The sequence below is a fragment of the Miscanthus floridulus genome, chromosome 7 (genome assembly GCF_019320115.1).
Source record: "Miscanthus floridulus cultivar M001 chromosome 7, ASM1932011v1, whole genome shotgun sequence".
NCBI lineage: Eukaryota > Viridiplantae > Streptophyta > Magnoliopsida > Poales > Poaceae > Miscanthus > Miscanthus floridulus.
In genome coordinates this window covers 115,646,582-115,668,270 of record NC_089586.1, presented here as the reverse complement: position 1 = coordinate 115,668,270, position 21,689 = coordinate 115,646,582, and the positions used below count along the sequence as shown (strand labels likewise).

General features: G+C 49.4%; 1 protein-coding gene across 1 annotated transcript; it reads left to right on the top strand.

Annotated features, from left to right (window-relative positions):
• Nucleotides 1-13,733: 13,733 nt before the first annotated feature.
• Nucleotides 13,734-16,255, top strand: LOC136466113 (benzaldehyde dehydrogenase, mitochondrial-like). The gene is made up of 4 exons (XM_066464579.1): nt 13,734-13,748; nt 13,838-14,011; nt 15,892-16,050; nt 16,091-16,255. The coding sequence occupies exons 1-4, from the start codon at nt 13,734-13,736 to the stop codon at nt 16,253-16,255; spliced, it is 513 nt and encodes a 170-aa protein (XP_066320676.1).
• Nucleotides 16,256-21,689: the final 5,434 nt, after the last annotated feature.

Here is a 21,689-nt window from a genome sequence, read left to right as displayed (position 1 = left end):
CTGGCGCCATCCTTCCTCTCCACCGCGCCCGAGCGCCGCTGCCTGCAGTCCTATCTCTCCACCGCCACTCACTAGTTACCACTCGCCGCCGAGTTCTCTACGTCGATGCGGTGTGGTCCACGGCGACTGCTCCGATGCGGCGTTCTCACTACACCTAGCCGCCAGCCTGCCACCATCGCCCCTCTCCACTGCACCCGAGTGCCGCTTGCTGCCTACCGCAGTTCCCTATCAGGTAGGTCGTAGCCACCGACGATACCGTGTTTGATTTTTTTTTGATATTGTAATGTTTTAATAATTAATTGCAGAACTAAGAGCTAAAATAAAAAAAAGATTTGCTGAATTTTAGTTTGCGACGGTTATTGCATATATTTTATACTAAAATTGTTAATTCTGTTTATTGCAGTTTCTGTAAACGCGATCTGCAATTTTCAGAACAAAAACTACAAACCCGACAAAATTTAATTCGTGTTGGCACAAAGACAATTAACAATTTACGATTATTTTCTATAGAAAGATAAGGGCAAAATTTAATATATTATGACACAAAGGCACAAAACAAAACACAAAAGTAATTATTTACTGTACTTATTTTAGGGATAATATAGGAGAAGTGACTACTGTACTAGTACTACTCAGCACGTCACAGGTTCACCTCGTCTCAACGGACTGAGAAAAACCACACGACTGTGACATAGGAATTGTGAAAAAAAATTATAGGACCCTGTCGGCTTACCAATGGCTGACTCCACCCGATAAGTAGGGACCCGTTTTTGCTAGGCTGTTTTGATATTTTATTTTTTTAAAAAAATTACAAATAAAGTTTCGACCTCTAAAAATATTGTCAGCTTAGATGTTAAAAAGCAAATGCAACCCATTTTACATGGATACGTCATTAATTTCATAATTTTAAAATTAAAATTCTTCCTATAATCCTATATTTGAATTTTTAGTTAAACTGTTTGTGTTTGATTAATCAAAGAAATTGTTGCGGAGAATTTTCTATTTGATAACCTTGGATTATCTGAGCAGATTTATACGTTAGTTTAGTTACGTATCGCATGCATGAATGTGCAGATAGCTAGCTTAATCATTTCTTCTCTGTTTCTTGACGACGACAGGCGCCGCGCTCTGTAGCCACATGGGCGTTGACAAGGTAACACAACTCAACCCCAGCCTTTCCATGCGTGCTTCAGTGCCCAGCACTGATCGGATCCCTGAACAACTTGCACGTTTTTGGTGCAGCTTGCGTTCACCGGATCGACGGGCACGGGGCAGATGGTGCTGGAACTGGCGGCGAGGAGCAACCTGAAGCCGGTGACGCTGGAGCTCGGTGGCAAGTCCCCTTTCGTCGTCATGGACGACGCACGTCGACCAGGCCGTCGAGCTCGCGCACCACGAGGTCTTCTTCAACCAGGTGCGTGTCCAACTGCAACTGCAAGTCTGCAATGGTGTGGGTGAACTGCTACGACGTGTTCGACGCCACCATCCCGTTCGGCGGCTACAAGATGAGCGGAGTCGGGCGGGAGAAGGGCATCTACGCCCTCCGCAACTACCTCCAGACCAAGGCCGTTGTCACGCCCATCAAGGACCCGCGTGGCTGTAATCACACCCGTCCTATTCCTCACGGCGCTGCGCCGATTCGCGTCGGTGCTCGACACCGGAGAATCTGACCAATAAAACAACCGTAAAAAACACCCTGGCTTCTTCCTCGAACTATAAATCCGGCGGAAATGATAATCTCAGGGCGTCCAGGCGTCCGGACGCTCCCATTGTCGTCAGCCGCAATGGCCCCAACCCTACTCCAGAAATTTTCAAAAAAAAAATAATCCACTCCAAAAGCGTTTGGATTCTGGGTTCACCTGACTCTACACACATGACTTGCACTCGCGGCTGACCTCCACTGGCCACTTGGTTCCGGCGTGGTCCACGACGACGGCTGCGGCACGCCCGGCCGCTTGCCTGACGCCATCCTTTCTCTCCACCGCGCCCGAGCGCCGCTGCCTGCATTCCTATCTCTCCACCGCCACTCACTAGTCACCACTCGCCGCCGAGTTCTCTGCGTCGATGCGGTGTGGTCCACGGCAAAACAAAACACAAAAGTAATAATTTACTGTACTTGTTTTAGGGATAATATAGGAGAAGTGACTACTGTTGTTGTAACACGGCCTCCGAGAGTGGCGGAGACCTACGCGGCCAGCAATTCGCAAATACGTCTCCGACCAACTACCTAAGCAAAGGCCCAGCTACCACGGTTTCTCAGACTGCTTGCAGGACGCTGCCGGTGACCCTGGCGCAGCCTCCGCCCGGTTAGCTCGTAGGCGTCTCTGGGCGGAGGGGGCGGAGGCCGCCCTGCTGCAAGGCTAATCAAGTGCCAGCGTTACCTACGTGTGTGTGCAGGTAACTAGAGGAAGGCGCTCGTGGACGGCGTGGGCGCGCCGGTTCGGCCTCCGCTCGTAGGGGCAGAGACCCAAGCAGGAGGGCGGCAATACTGGGCGTCGGGGCTCTACGGCCTCGGCGTCCCAGGGGCAGAGACCGACGGCGGAGGTCCAGAGGCTCGTCGCCGAATCCTGAGGTTTGATGGGCCGGCTGATCGCGCAGGCCCAGTACCTGAGGGCGGCATGACAAGATTACCCCCGAGACGAAAGGCGAGTAGTGGAATATTCCAAGAATGTACTGTAGCAGTTGAAGGGTACTATTATAAACTCTATAAAAGTGGTAGTTGAGCCCTATAAATAGGGAATACTTGTAACAGTACCGGTGGTTGGAAAATGAATGAATGAAACCCTAGTTTTACGTGCCATTTCCCTACACGCCCACTTGTCGTGCTTGTTTCCCGAGCCTCCGCCTGAGGGCAACGCTTAGCGGGCGGAGGCCTCTACCTCCTCCACACTGTCTGAGACCGCTAGTCTCAACATTAGCGCCCATCGTGGTTTAGCCAAGGCAAACCAACGATGGTAGGGAAAAGAAAAACCACAACCAGAGCAGCAACGACCACGGGTCAGAGAGGAAGGCCTAGGCGCACCACTCGTAGCACCTACGCAACCTCGTCAGTGGAGGATGACACCAGAGCAGATGCCCAGGGTCAACCACCGGAACCCCAAGATCCAGAGATTCAAGATCCGGAGGCCCAACCAAATTCAGGCACAACACTCGAGCAAGAACTGCAACAGCTGCAAGCACAGTTGCAAAGAGCGCAACAAGAAAGAGACAGAATGGCAGCAGCATTCGCAGCTAATCAGCAAGCTACTCAAGCGTCAGCACAAGCAGCAGAAATAAGGCAGCAGTTGGCAGTCCTACATGCTGAGATGCTAAGTATGCAGCATGCAGTACCAGCGTCAACCTCCGCAGCAACACCAACTGCAACCATACCTCCGCCAGTGATCAGCCCGACCACGATGCCATCTCAGGTGATGCGGAGGCCTATCGATCCCAAGTCCCCACTCTCTGAAGGCATACAACAATCGCCATGGCTAACGGCATACAAGCCAATCACACTACCAAAGTTCAACAGAAACACAGACCCCCATCAGTTCATTATGAGTTACGAGGCAGCAGTAGCCTCCGCCGGCGGAGACGACGCCGTCCTGGCAAAGTCATTTGTTATTGCTGCCGAAGGTGACGCATTGGCTTGGTATTCCATGCTCAAACCAAGCACGGTCTATTCTTGGAAAAATCTCCGAGACAAGATATTGGCAAATTTCAAGGGGCTAACAGCACAGTCGCTGACATCCACAGATCTGTTCCGGTGCAAGCAAATGTAGGGAGAGACACTACACGACTACTTCCAGAAATTCGTGCAACTAAAGGCGAAGGCACCAGACGTCCCAGACGAGATCGCCATTGAAGCAGCTATCAAAGGCCTCCGAATCGGGCCGTTCATAGCACACCTAGCAAGAAAGAAACCAACTTCCATACATCAGTTGTATGATGAGTTCGAGAAATACTGCAGATCAGACAATGACCTGTGGAAAAGGCTGGAGGAGTAGGGTCAAAACAGACAGCAAAATAGCAGCAAAAACTCCCAGAAGAGCTATACGAACTAGAATGCATCAAATCAGAAACCAGGCCAGGGGCAAGTGCTCAGCATCGAGGGTCAACCTTACCCCGAACAAGGGCAACTGGCAGCACCAGCAGGGCCGAAGACCCAGACTAGGAACCAAGGTCGGCAAGGTTACCAAGGCAAAAACTAGAACAAAAACCAAAAGCAGAAACAACACAGGCCATATTGTGTTTTTCACGGCGAAAGCGCAGGGCACAGCACCAAAGATTGTCCGGAGACAAAAGAAACATAGGAAAGGATGAAGAACAAGCAGACTGCCCAACCTCCGACACAGCAGAGCACAAGAGAGGTCAACACCACCTACACAACTGGCCACCAGCAGTACTGCCCAATGTAGCCAGTGCTAAACGCAAACCAAATACATCCCTCCACACTGGCCTCTGCCTATTACCCAAACTTCCTACCAGCATGGCGGTCAGCGCCTTCGGAGCAGCCTTTAGCGGGCAACTACAGGTCGGAGGCAAGCCTGACCTACATAAACCCAAAACCTCCCCACATAACCTACCTCGAAACAAACCAACCGCCACAAAACCAAAGCAAGTTCGAGCATCCGCCGCAACAGCAGCACATGCAGCAACTGCCTCCGCCGCCACCTCACAACCAACCCCCAACACTAAAAAATGAGCCAAACCTAGAAAACCAAGTCAACCCTCATGGAGCACTACCAACAATAGGCATGATACTACCAATCGCCGAAGGATCATCAATGGAGTTTCAAACAAAAAAGCAGAAAAATGATCACCTCCGCTTGGTAAACAACGTAGCAGTCCAAGGCCTAACAAAATACACAGATTGGTCCAGAGTCCCAATCACCTTCACAGAAGAAGATCTCTAGCTAGAAAGCTACCCTCACACAGACGCAATGGTAATCAAGACAAACATAGCATCATGGGAGATAAGCAGAGTGTTGATTGACACTAGCAGTTCAGCAGACATCATCTTTGCAAATACCTTTGACCAAATGAAGCTCAGCAGGAATCAACTACAGCCCTCCGAATCCCCTTTGATAGGATTCGGAGGCAAGCAGATACAAGCACTAGGAAAGATATCACTCCCAGTGTCATTTGGAATCCAAGCAAATGCTAGAACCGAATACATAACCTTCGACGTTGTCGATCTGTATTACCCATACAATGCTATCTTGGGCAGAGGATTCACAACCAAATTCAACGCAGCCCTACATATGGCCTACCTGTGCATGAAAATACCAGCACTCCATGGTATTATCACAGTCCGTGGCAACCAGAAAGAAGCAAGAAACATAGAAAAAGCAATCTACAGAGCCCAAAAAAACATCAATGCAGTCGAGTCAGCAGACAAAGAACTAGAGCCTCCGGACATGCCCAGAGGAAAAACAGACATGGCAGGTCAAGAAGAGACAAAGGTGACCCCTCTAGAAAAGGAGTTACCAGACAGAAAAGTAACAATCAGCTCAGAATTGAGCAAAGCAGAGGAGGAAGAGCTCATGGAAACTCTAGTAAAAAACAAAGACATCTTCGCCTGGTCAGCCTCCGACCTCCAGGAAGTCAGCAGGGACATCATACAACATGAACTGGATATCAATAAAAACATGAGGCCAAGAAAGCAGAAACAGAGAAAAATGTCGGAGGACAGAATCCTTGTAGCAAAGGCGGATGTGCAAAGATTACCAGATGCAAAAGTCATCAAGGAAGTCAAGTATTCAGAATGGCTTGCAAACATAGTACTGGTACCAAAGAAGAATGACAAAATGAGAATATGCATAGATTTCACAGATCTGAACAAAGCTTGCAAAAAAGACCCTTTCCCACTGCCAAGAATAGATGCCTCCGTCGACAAGGCAGCCAGATGCCAAAGGTTTTCTCTCCTCGACTATTTCTCTGGGTATCACTAAATCTGGATGAAAAAGAAGACAAAGACAAGACAAGTTTCACCACTCCATTCGAGACATATTGCTACACCAGAATGCCAGAGGGCCTAAAAAATGCCGGAGCAACCTTTGCTAGAATGACAAAGGAAGTTTTGGGCTCACAACTAGATAGAAACATCATAGGCTACATCGACAACATAGTGGTCATGAGGAAGAACAAGGATGATCATGTCTCCGACTTACAGGAGACCTTCGCCAACCTCAGGATAGCTGGCCTCCGCCTCAACCTAGAAAAATGTATATTTGGAGTCACAAAAGGGAAGATGCTTGGATACATCATAAGCAGCGAAGTCATCAAAGCGAACCCAGACAAAACCAGAGCAATAATGATAATGGCAGAATCCAAAAACAAGAAAGAAGTGCAAAAGCTGACAGGAAGAATAGCAGCGCTCAATAGATTCATCTCAAAATCAGCAGAACGCAGGCTACCCTTCTTCCAAGCCCTGAGGGGCAGAGACAACTTCGAGTAAAATGTAAAAGAGCATGTACTCTTTTCCTTACAGGGGAACTCTAAGCGGAGGTGAGGTTTTTAACGAGGCGGGCTCAATGTAAAAATCCTCTAGAAGTATAAAGAGGTAATTCACCAAAAGAACGCTTGAAAAGTCCAAAACCGAAAGCGGCCAGCTCTGGCACCACAATATTCGGTGAACCAAAATAAGCACAGGTCCTTTCAAAGCGCCGGCCATAGGCATTGGCAATTTGAAACGACCTCTATGGCTAAATAGGCATTCGACCTTGACAAAGACCTGTCTAGAGTCAGGCGTCAAGGCAGAAACCACCTTGGCCAAACAGGCCTTCGACCTTGACAAAGACCTGTCCAAATTCAGGCATCAAGGCAGAAACCACCTTGGCCAAATAGGCCTTCGACCTTGACAAAGACCTGTCCAAATTAAGGCATCAAGACAGAAACCACCTTGGCCAAACATGCCTCCGACCCTTGACGAAGACCTAAACAAATTCAGGCATCAAGACAGAAACCACCTTGGCCAAATAGGCCTCCGACCCTTGATGAAGACCTGAACAAATTCATGCATCAAGGCAAAAACAACCTCGGCCAAACAGGCCTCCAACCTTAACAAAAACCACCCCAAGCATCAGGGGCAACACCATTATGGCACTAGAACCAGGAGGAAGGTCTCCGCCATTGAAAAAAGCAAAAAGAGGAAAATGTCTGACAAAACACTGTCACCATTATGGCGCTAGGGCTATTTACTTCAAAAGATCTCAAAACAAACGAATAATTCAAGCAAGATATAGGCCATTAAAGCCAAGATACGTTCCAACTAACAACATACCAAAAAGTTAACACCCAAAAACCACCACCCCACTATAAAACGGGCTCCCCCCATGCCCTTAAAACCTCAGTCAGCATAGGGCGCAAGGGGGGAAGAAGGCAGAGCACAAGCACAAGCCACAGCAACAGCCATGGAGGCAGGGGTCTCCTTAGATATCTAAGTCAGCCATAGATATTGTACGAAAACTCGAAAAATCGGAGGCACCAGTAGACGGTCGGAGACAGTGGGAAAAGAGACAGGAACTACGGCACGGTGATGAACAGCGTAGGCCTACGGAAGAAGGGGGATATCGTACGAAATCTCGTAACATCCCCCTGACGCCGGAGACCTAACCTGCCATCTCCACAAATGAAACATGTCCCACGGGTGTGCAGCGTCAGAGGCCCATACCACCAGACAGCTAAAACATCCAGCTAAAGAAATACCAAAAGTCTCCGCCATCTGCACAAGCCGCGCCAAACCTCATATCGGATTACACACCGATTCGGCAAGCCTCGCCAGGCGGACTTCAAGTACGCCTCCGCCAGGCAAAAAACTGCCAACACTTCTGCCCCGGCCATCAAGCAAGCACAGAGAAGGAGAGAACATGGGGCGGAGGTCCTGGCCACCACCTCTGTATCGCGCACGTTCGCCCAAGCAAAGGGCCACGGTGTGTAAGCTCGGGACTAGACGAGATATGTAAATCAGCACAACAGACATAAGCCCCCGCACAAACAATAAAGAAAGTGAACCTGTTTTGTATTCCATAAAACGTCAAGTACCATTCTTATAGAACACAAACTTACAATAAAATCCAAACTATTGTGGCGGAGGTCCGCGCCAAGCAAGCGCGCGAGTAAACCCAGCGCGCTCGTCGTCTATGTTAAACTTAACTGACTCAAACACGTCACACGCAACGCTGCGGGGAAAGGCCGAACGACAATACTCCCAAAGCTCTCCACTCACATAAATACCGTCGTTGTAGAGAGTCAAAGGTGCAACATCTTGCGCAGGCTCCCGATTCGGAACCTACGCAAGATTAAAATTTTCCACAAAATCATTCAGAACAAAAGAAACTTTATTTACAAGAGTCCAACTAGACTACAATATACAAGTCAAAACAGCTAAGTCCTACAAAGAGCCTAGACCTCCGGCGTCCCGGCCACAGCAGAAGTCCCTAGAACGGAGCCCGCATCAACTGTGGGCGGGGACGGCGCCTGCGGCCTCCGACCATCACCACCACCGATCGTAGCGCCCACCGGAGCACCAGCGGTGGCGGAGGCGTCGCCCGTGGTCGCCGAGTGCGGAACTGGCGAAGGCCTGCCCGCAAGACTCTTCTGCGCATCCTATAGCATAGCCTAAAATATCAGGGGCACAGGCAAGGAAAGCCTTCGCAGCTTCGCAAAAAGCAAGGAGACAAAAATAGAGGCTACAAAGACTAGAAATACCTTCGCCCTCTTTTCCTCCGCCAGTTTCCGGGCAGCAGGTCTCCCAAATGGAGCCCAAAAGTACCCAATGAAATTTCTCAAGGTTTTTCGCAAACCAAGAGAAGTCTCACCAAGCTCCTCTAGACCCGGCAGCGCTCCCTCTGGAATACTTTCGGTATGCGTACACCCGCCGCGCACCAAAAGCTTGGCGTAATTCGCTACTCCCGCCAGCGCCCCATAGTCCGTGCAGCCATTGATCAGACCAGGGAGCTTCGCAAGGTGACACTTTAGCCAGGAGGCGAGGGCGTAGACGCTGTCTTCCTCCGGAGGAGCGGAGGTTTCGCCTTCGAACTCGGTGACGATGGCCCGGTAATGGCCAACGGTTGCAGCAAGGCCCCCCTTGACCGAGTCCAAACGCCTCGTCGTCAAAGACAGCTGCTCCCCCACCGCAGCTGCGGATTCCTTCTTAGAGGCCAGCTCTCGCCGGAGACCCTCGGCCAACTCGTTCGCCCTGCGGGCCTGCTCGGTGGACAAAGCTTCTGCATCCTGGGCCTTGGCGAGATCGGCACTCAAAGCATCCTTTTCTTGTTCCTTCTCTGTCAGAGAAAGGCGGAGAGCTGCAAGGGAGTTGGCCAAACCCCCTTTTTCACCTTCCAGGCGCTCGTTTTCCGCCTTGAGCGCTTCAATCGCAGTATCTCGGTCGGAGACCTCGCGAGTGCAGCGCTCTTCCATAACAACAGCCGTGTGATACCCCTGCGATCAGAAAGAAGAAGACCAAGGCGATCAGCAATACAAACAAAAACAAGTCTAAAGGCGAACATACACCAAAAAAGGCAAACCGCCGAAGACGCACCAAGCTCTGGTGTTCTAGATGAACACGAAGAAGTTGGAAGAAATCCATGTCCCTCAGACATTGTTTGAAGCGATCTGTTCAAAGAAGAACAAACAAACACAAAACCATAAGGTGAGAAAAGCAAATCTCACAATACATACACCAACTGCCAGAGACCACCTCCGACGTCTCCAAGAACCCCAAGATAGCACTCTTCCCAACCTGAGATAGAAGTGTCGGAGGAGCCTGCGTAGCAAAAACAACAACAACAACAACTCAGGTCAGAGGGCCTATCAGAAATAGGCAATAACAACATGCCAAAAGACGAGTAAGATAAAAACACTCTATACTCACTCGGACCCGGCGCCATCGGCCCTGGCTGCCCTAGACCAAACCTGACGCTGGTAGCGGCCACTCGCTCCTCTGGGGTGAGGAGTCCAGCCATGACATCACCTACAAAGCAACAAGTACACGGTATTAGCACTTGGTAGAATACATAAACAAATAAACCGGGCGAAGACAGTAAACACAAAAATATGCGCCAAACAAACTTACTCATAAAAAGCCCAGGCTGGGCCGCCTGCCGAGCCCCCTGGGTAGAAGTCTCTGCCATATCATGCGGCGAAGGCCCAAAGGGCCGGCTCTTCTCAGCCAGCGGCCCGACAGGCGGAGGGCTCAAAGAAGACTGAGCCGCCGGGGCCTACTCAGTAAGCACGGCCTCCGGCTGCCTGACGTCGGCCGCTGGCGCGGGGGAAGACGCAACAACGGCGGGAGATGAAGGAGCGTGCTCCTCCGCACCCTCTTCCGAACTTGAATACATCCCGCCAAAAATGTTGGGCATAGGATCGGCGACGCTAGCCTCCGGATGTTCGGTGGCACTTGCAGCATCATGCAAGGAGCGAGCTGGAGCAGCGCTGGCCTCCGGACGCTCTGCACCGCTCACAGCGCCACGCACAGAGCGCACCGGAGCTCCAAGAGAGCCGCAATCCCCACCGCTCGTGACCCACACGTCCACTGATGGGATGGAGGAGCTCTGAACATCTTCACTGCTGGCGGAGGCAACGCCAACACTACCGGACGAAGACGTGGCCGCCGCGATCACCAGAGCACCGGTCTTCTTCTTTTTCGTAGGCGCCTGACCAATAGCGGCGCCCTTCCTCTTCTTGGACTCGGCCTCCGCCGTAACATTCTTCGTGAAGGCCTTCTTCTTCTTCTTCTCAATCGAAGCCAGGACCTCGGCGGGAACCTTGCGCTCCCGGTAGACGATCCCGACCTCCTCAAAAACTCGATTGAGCCGCGGCATGGTGCCTGCCACGGCTCTCCGAGACATGTACTCACGCTCAGAAATTTTGCCAGCCAACCCGACGGCGGCTTCCTCAACCTCGGAGATGAAACTGTCCTCCATCACCCCCTCCCCCAAAGACTGCCCAAAGCGGGGGAACAAAATCCCGGCCTCCGGCCCAAAAATGGGAACCTTCACATTTTCTAGCTGAAAGGCTGGGTTGTCTCTGCCCATGGGCCAGTAGTTGGAGGCCATAATCTCCTCCACCAGGTCGTGGCCCCTGGAGTAGCGGCACGCTGCCGCAAAAGCCCAGTCGCAAGCCTCCCTCGCCGAAGACATCTCCTCCGACGGATCCACACGCGTATGCGGTGCCATCTCCTCCATTCTTGAAGTCAATGGATACTCCGCGACCTTCGCACCATCCTCGGTAGTGCCGCGGACCCCGTAGGTCTTCACGTAGAACCACTGCTCAAGCTAGCCACAGTCCCACTTGCCCTTCTGGCAAAAAGAAATCTCTAGGCGGTCTACGCCTTGGTTCCTCTTCGACATAAAGGTGCAACGACCATACTGGCATATCACCTCCACCTCCTTGCCCTCCCGCATCTCCTTCTTCTTCTTCGGCTGCTTCTGTAGCTCGTAGTATGTGTAGAAGGTGTCCACATCTGGCTCGACGCCATAAGAAACACACGCCCAGCAGAATTTGCTGAGCGTGAGGAAGGCAGTTGGAGTCAGATGATGGAGATGGACATTGAAGGTCTCCAACACCCGATGGAGGAAGGGGATGTAAGGAAGGCGGAGGTCGTAGGTGAAGAAGTCCTGAAACACCACCGCATATCCCTCCTCCGGTTCTGGAACAGTCTGGCCAGGCAGAGGGATTTTTACCCTCGAAGAAGGAAAACACGATTCCTTCAACATCTCCGCGACCACCTCTTTAGTAATGGAGGAGGGGCCGAAATCCCATGACTTTATCACCATGTCTCTGGAATCCATAGCGATAAGGTCTCCGATGGACGCGGAGACACTCCCCAAATCCTCCTCCACTAGCTTTTCAAATTCCAACGCGGAGGCGGAGGCAAGCATGCACTCCAGCCGGCGGCCCTAACGCCGAGAAGGTGGCGATAGGGTCCGAAGAAGGTGGGCCGGCGAGTATGGGCGGAGGCAGAAAAGAAAGCCACCATGGCGGCAGCCTAGGCGGAAGACGCAAGCGGAAAGACAGAACGCGCGAAGGCAGCTCAGGCGAAAGCGAAGAGAGCATAGAGCGATTTCTCAAAGGCAAGGAAAGCGAATGAGCCGTGCGGGGGGGGGGGGGGGGACCCCGCCAACAACCCCGCCCTTATATAGGCCGCGGGCGGGCGGTTCGGCTCCCGCCGTACAACGGTCATCTCCGGAGAATTCGCCTACCGCCCAACGGTCATCTGTGGAGAAGTTGCAAGGTATACAACGGAAAGCAATACGGCGGAAACGGCCACAGCGCAGGGCAGCGACTAGTTTAGAAGCCTAACGGCTACCATGACAAGACCAGCGGCCACGCCAGAGTGGGCCAGGGGGGAACCTACGGGGATCGGTCGGAGACGTGACTACGCGCAGTCTCCGCCCCCGCGGACGTCCTTGCTTAGGGCGTTTTGAGCTCATGACATGCTCAGGCGGACCGTGGTCTGAAAAGGGGGGAACTGTTGTAACACGGCCTCCGAGAGTGGCGGAGACCTACGCGGCCAGCAGTTCGCAAAACGTCTCCGACCAACTACCTAAGCAAAGGCCCAGCTACCACGGTTTCTCAGACTCCTTGCAGGACGCTGCTGGTGACCCTGGCGTAGTCTCCGCCCGGTTAGCTCGTAGGCGTCTCCGGGCGGAGGGGGCGGAGGCCGCCCCGCTGCAAGGCTAATCAAGTGCCAGCGTTACCTACGTGTGTGTGCAGGTAACCAGAGGAAGGTGCTCGTGGACGGCGCGGGCGCGCCGGTTCGGCCTCCGCTCGTAGGGGCAGAGACCCAAGCAGGAGGATGGCAATACTGGGCGTCGGGGGTCTACGGCCTCGGCGTCCCAGGGGCGGAGACCGACGACGGAGGTCTAGAGGCTCGTCGCCGAATCCTGAGGTTTGATGGGCCGGCTGATCGCGCAGGCCCAGTACCTGAGGGCGGCATGACAAGATTACCCCCGAGACGAAATGCGAGTAGTGGAATATTCCGAGAATGTATTGTAGCAGTTGAAGGGTACTATTGTAAACTCTGTAAAAGTGGTAGTTGAGCCCTATAAATAGGAAACACTTGTAACAGTACCGGTGGTTGGAAAATGAATGAATGAAACCCTAGTTTTACGTGCCATTTCCCTACACGCCCACTTGTCGTGCCTGTTTCCCGAGCCTCCGCCTGAGGGCAGCGCTTAGCGGGCGGAGGCCTCTACCTCCTCCACACTGTCTGAGACCGCTAGTCTCAACAATTGTACTAGTACTACTCAGCACGTCACAGGTTCACCTCGCCTCAACGGATTGAGAAAAACCAGGCGACTGTGACATAGGAATTGTGAAAAAAAATTATAGGACCCAGTCGGCTTACCAATGGCCGACATGTGGTGCCACATGTAGCCGCTGCCCGCGCCGTCAGCCGATTCGCCCTATCGGCCCACCACCGGTTCACCTCGCCTCAACGGACTGAGAAAAACCAGGCGACTGTGACATAGAAATTGTGAAAAAAATTATAGGACCCTGTCGGCTTACCAATGGCCGACATGTGGTGCCACATGTAGCCCCTCCCACGCCATCAGCCGATTGGCCCTATCGGCCCACCACCGGCCAATAAGTAGGAACCCGTTTTTGCTAGGCTGTTTTGATATTTTATTTTTTTAAAAAAATTACAAATAAAGTTTCGACCTCTAAAAATATTGTCAACTTAGATGTTAGCTTAATCATTTCTTCTCTGTTTCTTGAGGACGACAGGCGCCGCGCTCTGTAGCCACATGGGCGTTGACAAGGTAACTCAACTCAACCCCAGCCTTTCCATGCGTGCTTCAGTGCCCAGCACTGATCGGATCCCTGAACAACTTGCACGTTTTTGGTGCAGCTTGCGTTCACCGGATCGACGGGCACGGGGCAGATCCTGCTGGAACTGGCAGCGAGGAGCAACCTGAAGCCGGTGACGCTGGAGCTCGGTGGCAAGTCCCCTTTCGTCGTCATGGACGACGCCGACGTCGACCAGGCCGTCGAGCTCGCGCACCACGAGGTCTTCTTCAACCAGGTGCGTGTCCAACTGCAACTGCAAGTCTGCAATGGTGTGGGTGAACTGCTACGACGTGTTCGACGCCACCATCCCGTTCGGCGGCTACAAGATGAGCGGAGTCGGGCGGGAGAAGGGCATCTACGCCCTCCGCAACTACCTCCAGACCAAGGCCGTTTTCACGCCCATCAAGGACCCGCGTGGCTGTAATCACACCCGTCCTATTCCTCACGGCGCTGCGCCGATTCGCGCCGGTGCTCGACACCGGAGAATCTGACCAATAAAACAACCGTAAAAAACACCCTGGCTTCTTTCTCGAACTATAAATCCGGCGGAAATGATAATCTCAGGGCGTCCAAGCATCCGGACGCTCCCTCGTCAGTCGCAACGGCCCCAACCCTACTCTAGAAAATTTCAAAAAAAATAATCCACTCCAAAAGCGTTTGGATTCTGGCTTCACCGGACTCTACACACATGACTTGCACTCGCTGCTGACCTCCACTGGCCACTTGGTTCCGGCGTGGTCCACGACGACGGCTACGGCACGCCCGGCCGCCTGCCTGGCGCCATCCTTCCTCTCCACCGCGCCCGAGCGCCGCTGCCTACATTCCTATCTCTCCACTGCCACCCACTAGTCACCACTCGCCGCCGAGTTCTCTGCGTCGATGCGGTGTGGTCCACGGCGACTGCTCCGATGCGGCGTTCTCACTGCACCTAGCCGCCAGCCTGCCACCATCGCCCCTCTCCACTGCACCCGAGTGCCGCTTGCTGCCTACCGCAGTTCCCTATCAGGTAGGTCGTAGCCACCGACGATGCCGTGTTTGATTTTTTTTATATTGTAATATTTTAATAAATAATTGCAGAACTAAGAGCTAAAATAAAAAAAAGGGATTTGCTGAATTTTAGTTTCCTTTCAGGCGACGGTTATTGCATATATTTTATACTAAAATTGTTAATTCTGTTTATTGCAGTTTCCTTAAACGCAATCTGCAATTTTCAGAACCAAAACCACAAACCCGGCAAAATTTAATTCGTGTTGGCACAAAGACAATTAACAATTTACGATTATTTTCTATAGAAAGATAAGGACAAAATTTAATATATTATGACACAAAGACACAAAACAAAACACAAAAGTAATAATTTACTGTACTTGTTTTAGGGATAATATAGGAGAAGTGACTACTGTACTAGTACTACTCAGCACGTCACAGGTTCACCTCGCCTGAACGGACCGAGAAAAACCACGCGACTGTGACATAGGAATTGTGAAAAAAAAATTATCGGACCCTGTCGACTTACCAATGGCCGACATTTGCTGCCACATATATATCGCGCCGACAGCCGATAGGACCTATGGGCCCTCCACAGGCCGATGACTGGGGACCTATTGGCCCTCCACCGGCCGATAAGTGGGGACCCGTTTTTGCTAGGCTGTTTTGATATTTTATTTTTTTTAAAAAAATTACAAATAAAGTTTTGACCTCTAAAAATATTGTCAGCTTAGATGTTAAAAAGCAAATGCAACCCATTTTACATGGATACGTCATTAATTCCATAATTTTAAAATTAAAATTCTTCCTATAATCCTATATTTGAATTTTCAGTTAAACTGTTTGTGTTTGATTAATCAAAGAAATTGTTGCGGAGAATTTTCTATTTGATAACCTTGGATTATCTGAGCAGATTTACTAGTTTGTACGTTAGTTTAGTTACGATGCATGAATGTGCAGATAGCTAGCTTAATCATTTCTTCTCTGTTTCTTGACGACGACAGGCGCCGCGCTCTGTAGCCACATGGGCGTTGACAAGGTAACTCAACTCAACCCCAGCCTTTCCATGCGTGCTTCAGTGCCCAGCACTGATCGGATCCCTGAACAACTTGCACGTTTTTGGTGCAGCTTGCGTTCACCGGATCGACGGGCACGGGGCAGATCGTGCTGGAACTGGCGGCGAGGAGCAACCTGAAGCCGGTGACGCTGGAGCTCGGTGGCAAGTCCCCTTTCGTCGTCTTGGACGACGCCGACGTCGACCAGGCCGTCGAGCTCGCGCACCACGAGGTCTTCTTCAACCAGGTGCGTGTCCAACTGCAACTGCAAGTCTGCAATGGTGTGGGTGAACTGCTACGATGTGTTCGACGCCACCATCCCGTTCGGCGGCTACAAGATGAGCGGAGTCGGGCGGGAGAAGGGCATCTACGCCCTCCGCAACTACCTCCAGACCAAGGCCGTTGTCACGCCCATCAAGGACCCCGCGTGGCTGTAATCACACCCGTCCTATTCCTCATGGCGCTGCGCCGATTCGCGCCGGTGCTCGACACCGGAGAATCTGACCAATAAAACAACCGTAAAAAACACCCTGGCTTCTTCCTCGAACTATAAATCCGGCGGAAATGATAATCTCAGGGCGTCCAAGCGTCCGGACGCTCCCATTGTCGTCAGCCGCAACGGCCCCAACCCTACTCCAGAAATTTTCAAAAAAAATAATCCACTCCAAAAGCATTTGGATTCTGGCTTCACCTGACTCTACACACATGACTTGCACTCGCCGCTGACCTCTACTGGCCATTTGGTTCCAGTGGATCTGCTACACCTTCCTCTAGCAGCTCTTCTAAAGTAAGTTGTGTGCCACCGCTGTAAGGGCATGTGACATATTGCTAAAGAATGCCCCAGCAAACGCGCATATATTGCTACTGATGATGGTGGGTATGCTAGTGCTATTGATGAAGAGAATGAATTTGCACTTGCAACTGATCTTTATGCAGATAAATTTGTGGATAGTGCTGAAGATCCTGATGAGGTAATTGATAGTGTGATATGCACTGCAAACTACAAATCAATCCTTGTTCAGCGTGTTTTGAGTACATAAGTTGAGCCAGTAGACAGCTACAACGCCACAATTTGTTTCAAATATTCCTCATTGTTAATAATTTCCGTGTTCGTGCTATAATTGATGGAGGGAGCAGCAATAACTTGGTAAGTTCTGAGCTTATCAAGACCCTTGGTTTATCTACACGTGCTCTTCCACATTCATACCATGTTCAGTGGTTCAACAATAGTGGTAAGGCAAAGGTAACACAATCTGCTCGTGTGCATTTTTCTATCGGATCATACCATGATTATGCTGATTTTGATGTCATGTCTATGCAAGCTTGTTCATTTTTGTTAGGCCGCCCTTGACAATATGATAATAATGTTCTACATCATGGTATGCAAAATAGATATACTTTTATATTTAAGGGAAAGACCATTGCTTTACTTTATTTAACTTCTGCTAAAATTGTGCAATATGAAAAGGAACTTGCTGAAAAGAAAAAGAAAGGCCATGATAAATACTTTAGCAAACCAACAAATGAACCATCAAGTAACATGAAATACGTTTTATTTGCTCTTAAATCTGTTCTTGCTGATCATGATGAATCTTGTTATGCTTTAACTTGTATATCGCCTATATGTCCACTTGGTCCTGCTTCTAGTGCTATGCCTCTTGTTGATACTAACCTTTTGCAGGAGGAGGATGAATTCCCAGCAGGGAAGCCACCACGGCAGCCGCCTTTGCGAAGGATTGGGCGCCAAGATGAACGTCTTCTTCCGAAGCCATCGTTGCTGTCATCCAATAGAGGAGACGATCTACTTCAGTCGAGGACGACTTCAATTCAAGAAAGGGAGGATGATGAGGACATCACTTCTTCATCACATACAAGCCAAGAAGAGGAGGAGGTCTAGCATGGGCGTCTAATTCATCTTTCTCATGGTGGAGGCCCAGTCCAACTGTAGTTGGAGCCCATCTCGGGTTCCAGGACTAGTCTGCCTTCAACTGGTCACCCAGGACGCATCCAGACTCTGTTTTTTATGATCCACATATGGTTAGAAAGCTAATTTGATAAGGAAGCCAATCCAAGTAGTCTCATATCAAAAGACCTTAGGAATCAATGGGAAACATCGAAACAAGTTAGTGTCCAGAATCTGTCAGGGTGCTGCAACACCGTCTTTTGGTCCGTTGGACCATGTATCGTGTTTGGGCCCATTAGGGGACGCGTCCAGAGGGTGACACTCAATACTCTATAAATAACAGTCATTGCTCTCCTTAGGGTTTGGGTTTTGTTTAGTTCTTGATTTCCTCGTGAAATAGACATCGTTTTGCTGCAACTATGCCGCCAAGGCTGCTTGCTGTGAACCAGAGCCCCAGTTCTTGATCTTGTTCGTCTGTGGCGATTAGTCCTTTCAAATAAAGACTTGAACTCCTTCTTGTTATCATAAGCCTCATATTTATTTGCAATTTCAGATTGCGTTCATCCCGTTCTTGCTTGTGTTCTCGATTCACTTGCAGGAAAGCCTTCTCGGCGAGGTCAATTGCGTTCACGTGGTTGATAACCAACAGAGCAGTGGTGTAACGGTTACGGTGGTCCGAATCATCCTTGGTTCGAAGCCTAGATCATGAACATTGAGTCTCCACCAATCGACGCTATCATACCTTTCGGAAGATCGGGCCTAGTCTACATCATGAGGCCTTGGCAATGGCGGCGTCGGCTATTAAGATTTGCTCAAGAAAGAATGGGAAAACGAATGGGCTGAGTGAGTTGGAAATGATACTGTTGGGATATTCTATAAAACTCGGGCCGAGAAGCAGGAGTCATGCGCATGTCTCGGAATAAACGATTGCGACATGGTGAATAGTTAAATAGGAATTTTGGAATAAAATCATTTTTATACCAAAATTATGGGGCATGTGTTTACACCAAAATTTGGGAAAAAGAAGAACGCGGGAACTCGAAGCTTCCAAGATTGTGTCATCAAGGAATCGATTGCATAAAGATCAATATCAGTTGGTTCAGATGGGGCACTGGGATCGGCTCTCTTTGGATGACATCAGCAGATAACGTCAATAAGCCATAGTTGGCGTTGGGAAAAGACATGTCGGACTCTACAAAAAGAAAAAGATTATGGTCCAAGTTATCTTAAGTTAGGAATGTTTTCTCGTATGCCAAAGATTGTAATGAGTCGTACTTGAGTAGAATTCGTGCTTAGGTTTCGAGTATAAATATTGGACCCCGGCTATTGTAAAGATTATCCAATCAATCAATACCAATTACTTTTTTTGGCTTTACGCCAACCATTAGGAGTAGGAGTAGTATAGATCTCGGTGAGTTCTTCAACAAGCAGAGCTGCATCGGTCCGACCGACCTCCGGTTGTCTATAAGTACCATCATGGCTTATACTTCTATTCGTAAGGCTGCATTGGTCTGGTCGACCTCTTGCGAGCTCTAGCATAAGCTAGTTATCGATCCTTATCTAGTTTAAGTATGGTTGCATCGGTTAAGTTCGACCTCCACTGCTCGAATTAGATTAAGGTCAAGTTATCGGATCTACCTAAGGGTGGCATCCTTCGGGTAGATTCATTAAGTTACCGATCTTGCTAATGTTCTTATTGTCATTAGCTTTCAGCAATATCAACCTACCCGATCGAGATTGATCTAGATCGGCCTCACATCCTTTTAATTCATCATTTATTTTGTTACATTGCGATGGTTCTTACTTTAAACAACGGATTATGTTTCATCGGTCGTTCTACTTTGATCTTGATCATGCATAGTACGCGGTCAAGGCATGTCTGATCTTGAGAATGTTTACTAGCTAGTTGAATCTGGTCTATACCTCGATATTATGGATGTAACGATCCGGTCGATCCCCACTGTTAGTACTTTAGATCAGAGGATGCTAGCTGGTAGATTTGCTTTCGACCAGACATGACCCTGGCTGTTTGCTATGCCTGCATTGGCTAAATAGCCGATCACCTGTACTTTAATGCTTATAGTGTGTCTTCATTATTCTATTAAATGTGAATAAATTTGTTTATTTTAAAGGTTTGATTTGTTGTCTTTATCATGGTTATCATTGATCTGGTCGAACCCCACTATTAAGGATAGCAGGTTAGGTCTGATGGGTTTATAGATCTGTCCGTGTTAAATAGTCGATTGTTCACATGCTGTAATCCTTCTCCTACCTAAATCGGCTCTTTTAGCCGATTCGCTTGTGCTTTCACATATAGCATGTCTTTCAGAAAATCTATCAATGTTAGATGGTTTTATGGATTCTTCGGTTTTAGTTTGTTATTATCATCATAGCTGCCATCGATCCGATCGAACCTCACTGTTGATGGTAACATATTAGATTCAGAGCGTTTGTAGATCCATTTGTACTAGACAGTCCATTTGTTCGCATGTTATATCTTTTCTCGTTAAACTCATTGGCTCAACGCTTCACACTGGTAATATCCACCTAGCTGATGACGTTACTTATATCTTTTTCTTCTTGCTTCTCCCTTGAGCCTTATTTCTTCTTTCCTTTGCTTCTTCTCCTCTAACCGCTGCTCCTCCTTCTTCTCTCTTGCTTCTCTTTTTAGCTTTCTTTCTTCCTTCCTTTTTCTTCTCTTATTCTCATTGAGAGCTCCTTTGGCATCGGTAGCCTCAAGATGTGTTAGCGTGGTGTTGCATGCTGTCGATGGGTTCAGCTCGCTGCTATCCGTGTTGACATCCACCCGCTTCGTGCCATGAGTTCCTCCTCTGGACTCCATACCTCACGCAGTGTAGCGTATATGAGGTAACCTGCTCTAATACCACTTGTAGGATCTCTGGTTGGCCTAGAGGGGGGGTGAATAGGCCTGTCAAAACAAACACTCAAACTTTTATCAAATTCACCCTGTTGCACTACCGGGCCAGAACAGCGGCACTGCTGCATCTGCAGACAACTTTGAGTCATAGTTCAAAATTCATGAACCAAAACTTAGATCAGAGAAATTCCATAGCTTACTGCAGGTATGACAATCATAGATCAAGAGCTAGAAGTAGTAAGAACACCACACATAAGTAGATTGACTAGAAACCCTAGAAATCACCTCAACCACAATATATCATGCAAGTAATGTAAATCAAGCATAAGTGACACAATAATTTATCCCGTGGTTTGGCTCGCCACCAAGGCTTGCCTACCTCCACATTGTTGAGGTTAGCCACTAAGGCTTAGGGCTTTCCAACCCTTCCTCGTTCTCAAGTCAAGAGACTTAACTCTTGAGATGAGGAGTGAGTTTACTAGCTTCAAGAAATGGTTACAAACCTCCCGGGGCTGCCACACAAGTTGGCAAGCTCCATGGGCGACGCTCTAGCCGGCTAGGAGATAAGCTTCAAGAGTAACAAACACAACCGTCGGCCAAAACATGAACCAAGTGCTCTTTAGAGTTGGGGAATCAATGGAGCTGCTCTCTAATCGAGTTTTGGACCATTTTCCTCAAGGATTGATGGGGAAATCAATGGATTTGCTTGGGGCCTTGAGGTCAACAATAGAGGGAGAGAGAGAGAGCTCCTACTGCTGTTTTGGGTGTGCTAGAGTGAGGAAGAAGAGGTAGAGTACCATTGGAAAGAAAAGGGAAGGGTATAAATACCTCGTAGCCCCCAACGGTCACTTAAGTCACGGTAGTGCCGCGGCTCAAGTGCGAGTGTGTCTTGGCTATGAATCATATGATGCGTGTGTATGTTTGAGCACTTGGTAGAACATATTAGCTTAAGCATTGTGCCCCCCTTTATAGTACGACTTTTCCTATACTCAAATTCAAAATATAAAAGAATTTAAACTTCCTTTGAGTTTGAAGCCATCTACATTTGTAATTGGGGGCTCCTCCATTTCGTGTAGCATCCTCGAACATG

What these genes read in the sequence shown, in the direction of transcription:
- LOC136466113 (XM_066464579.1), top strand. An exon ending in ACGAGGTCTTCTTCAACCAG is followed by an intron (nt 14,012 to 15,891) that starts GTGCGTGTCCAA and finishes TTTTTGGTGCAG; the next exon opens with CTTGCGTTCACCGGATCGAC. An exon ending in TCGAGCTCGCGCACCACGAG is followed by an intron (nt 16,051 to 16,090) that starts GTCTTCTTCAAC and finishes TGCAACTGCAAG; the next exon opens with TCTGCAATGGTGTGGGTGAA.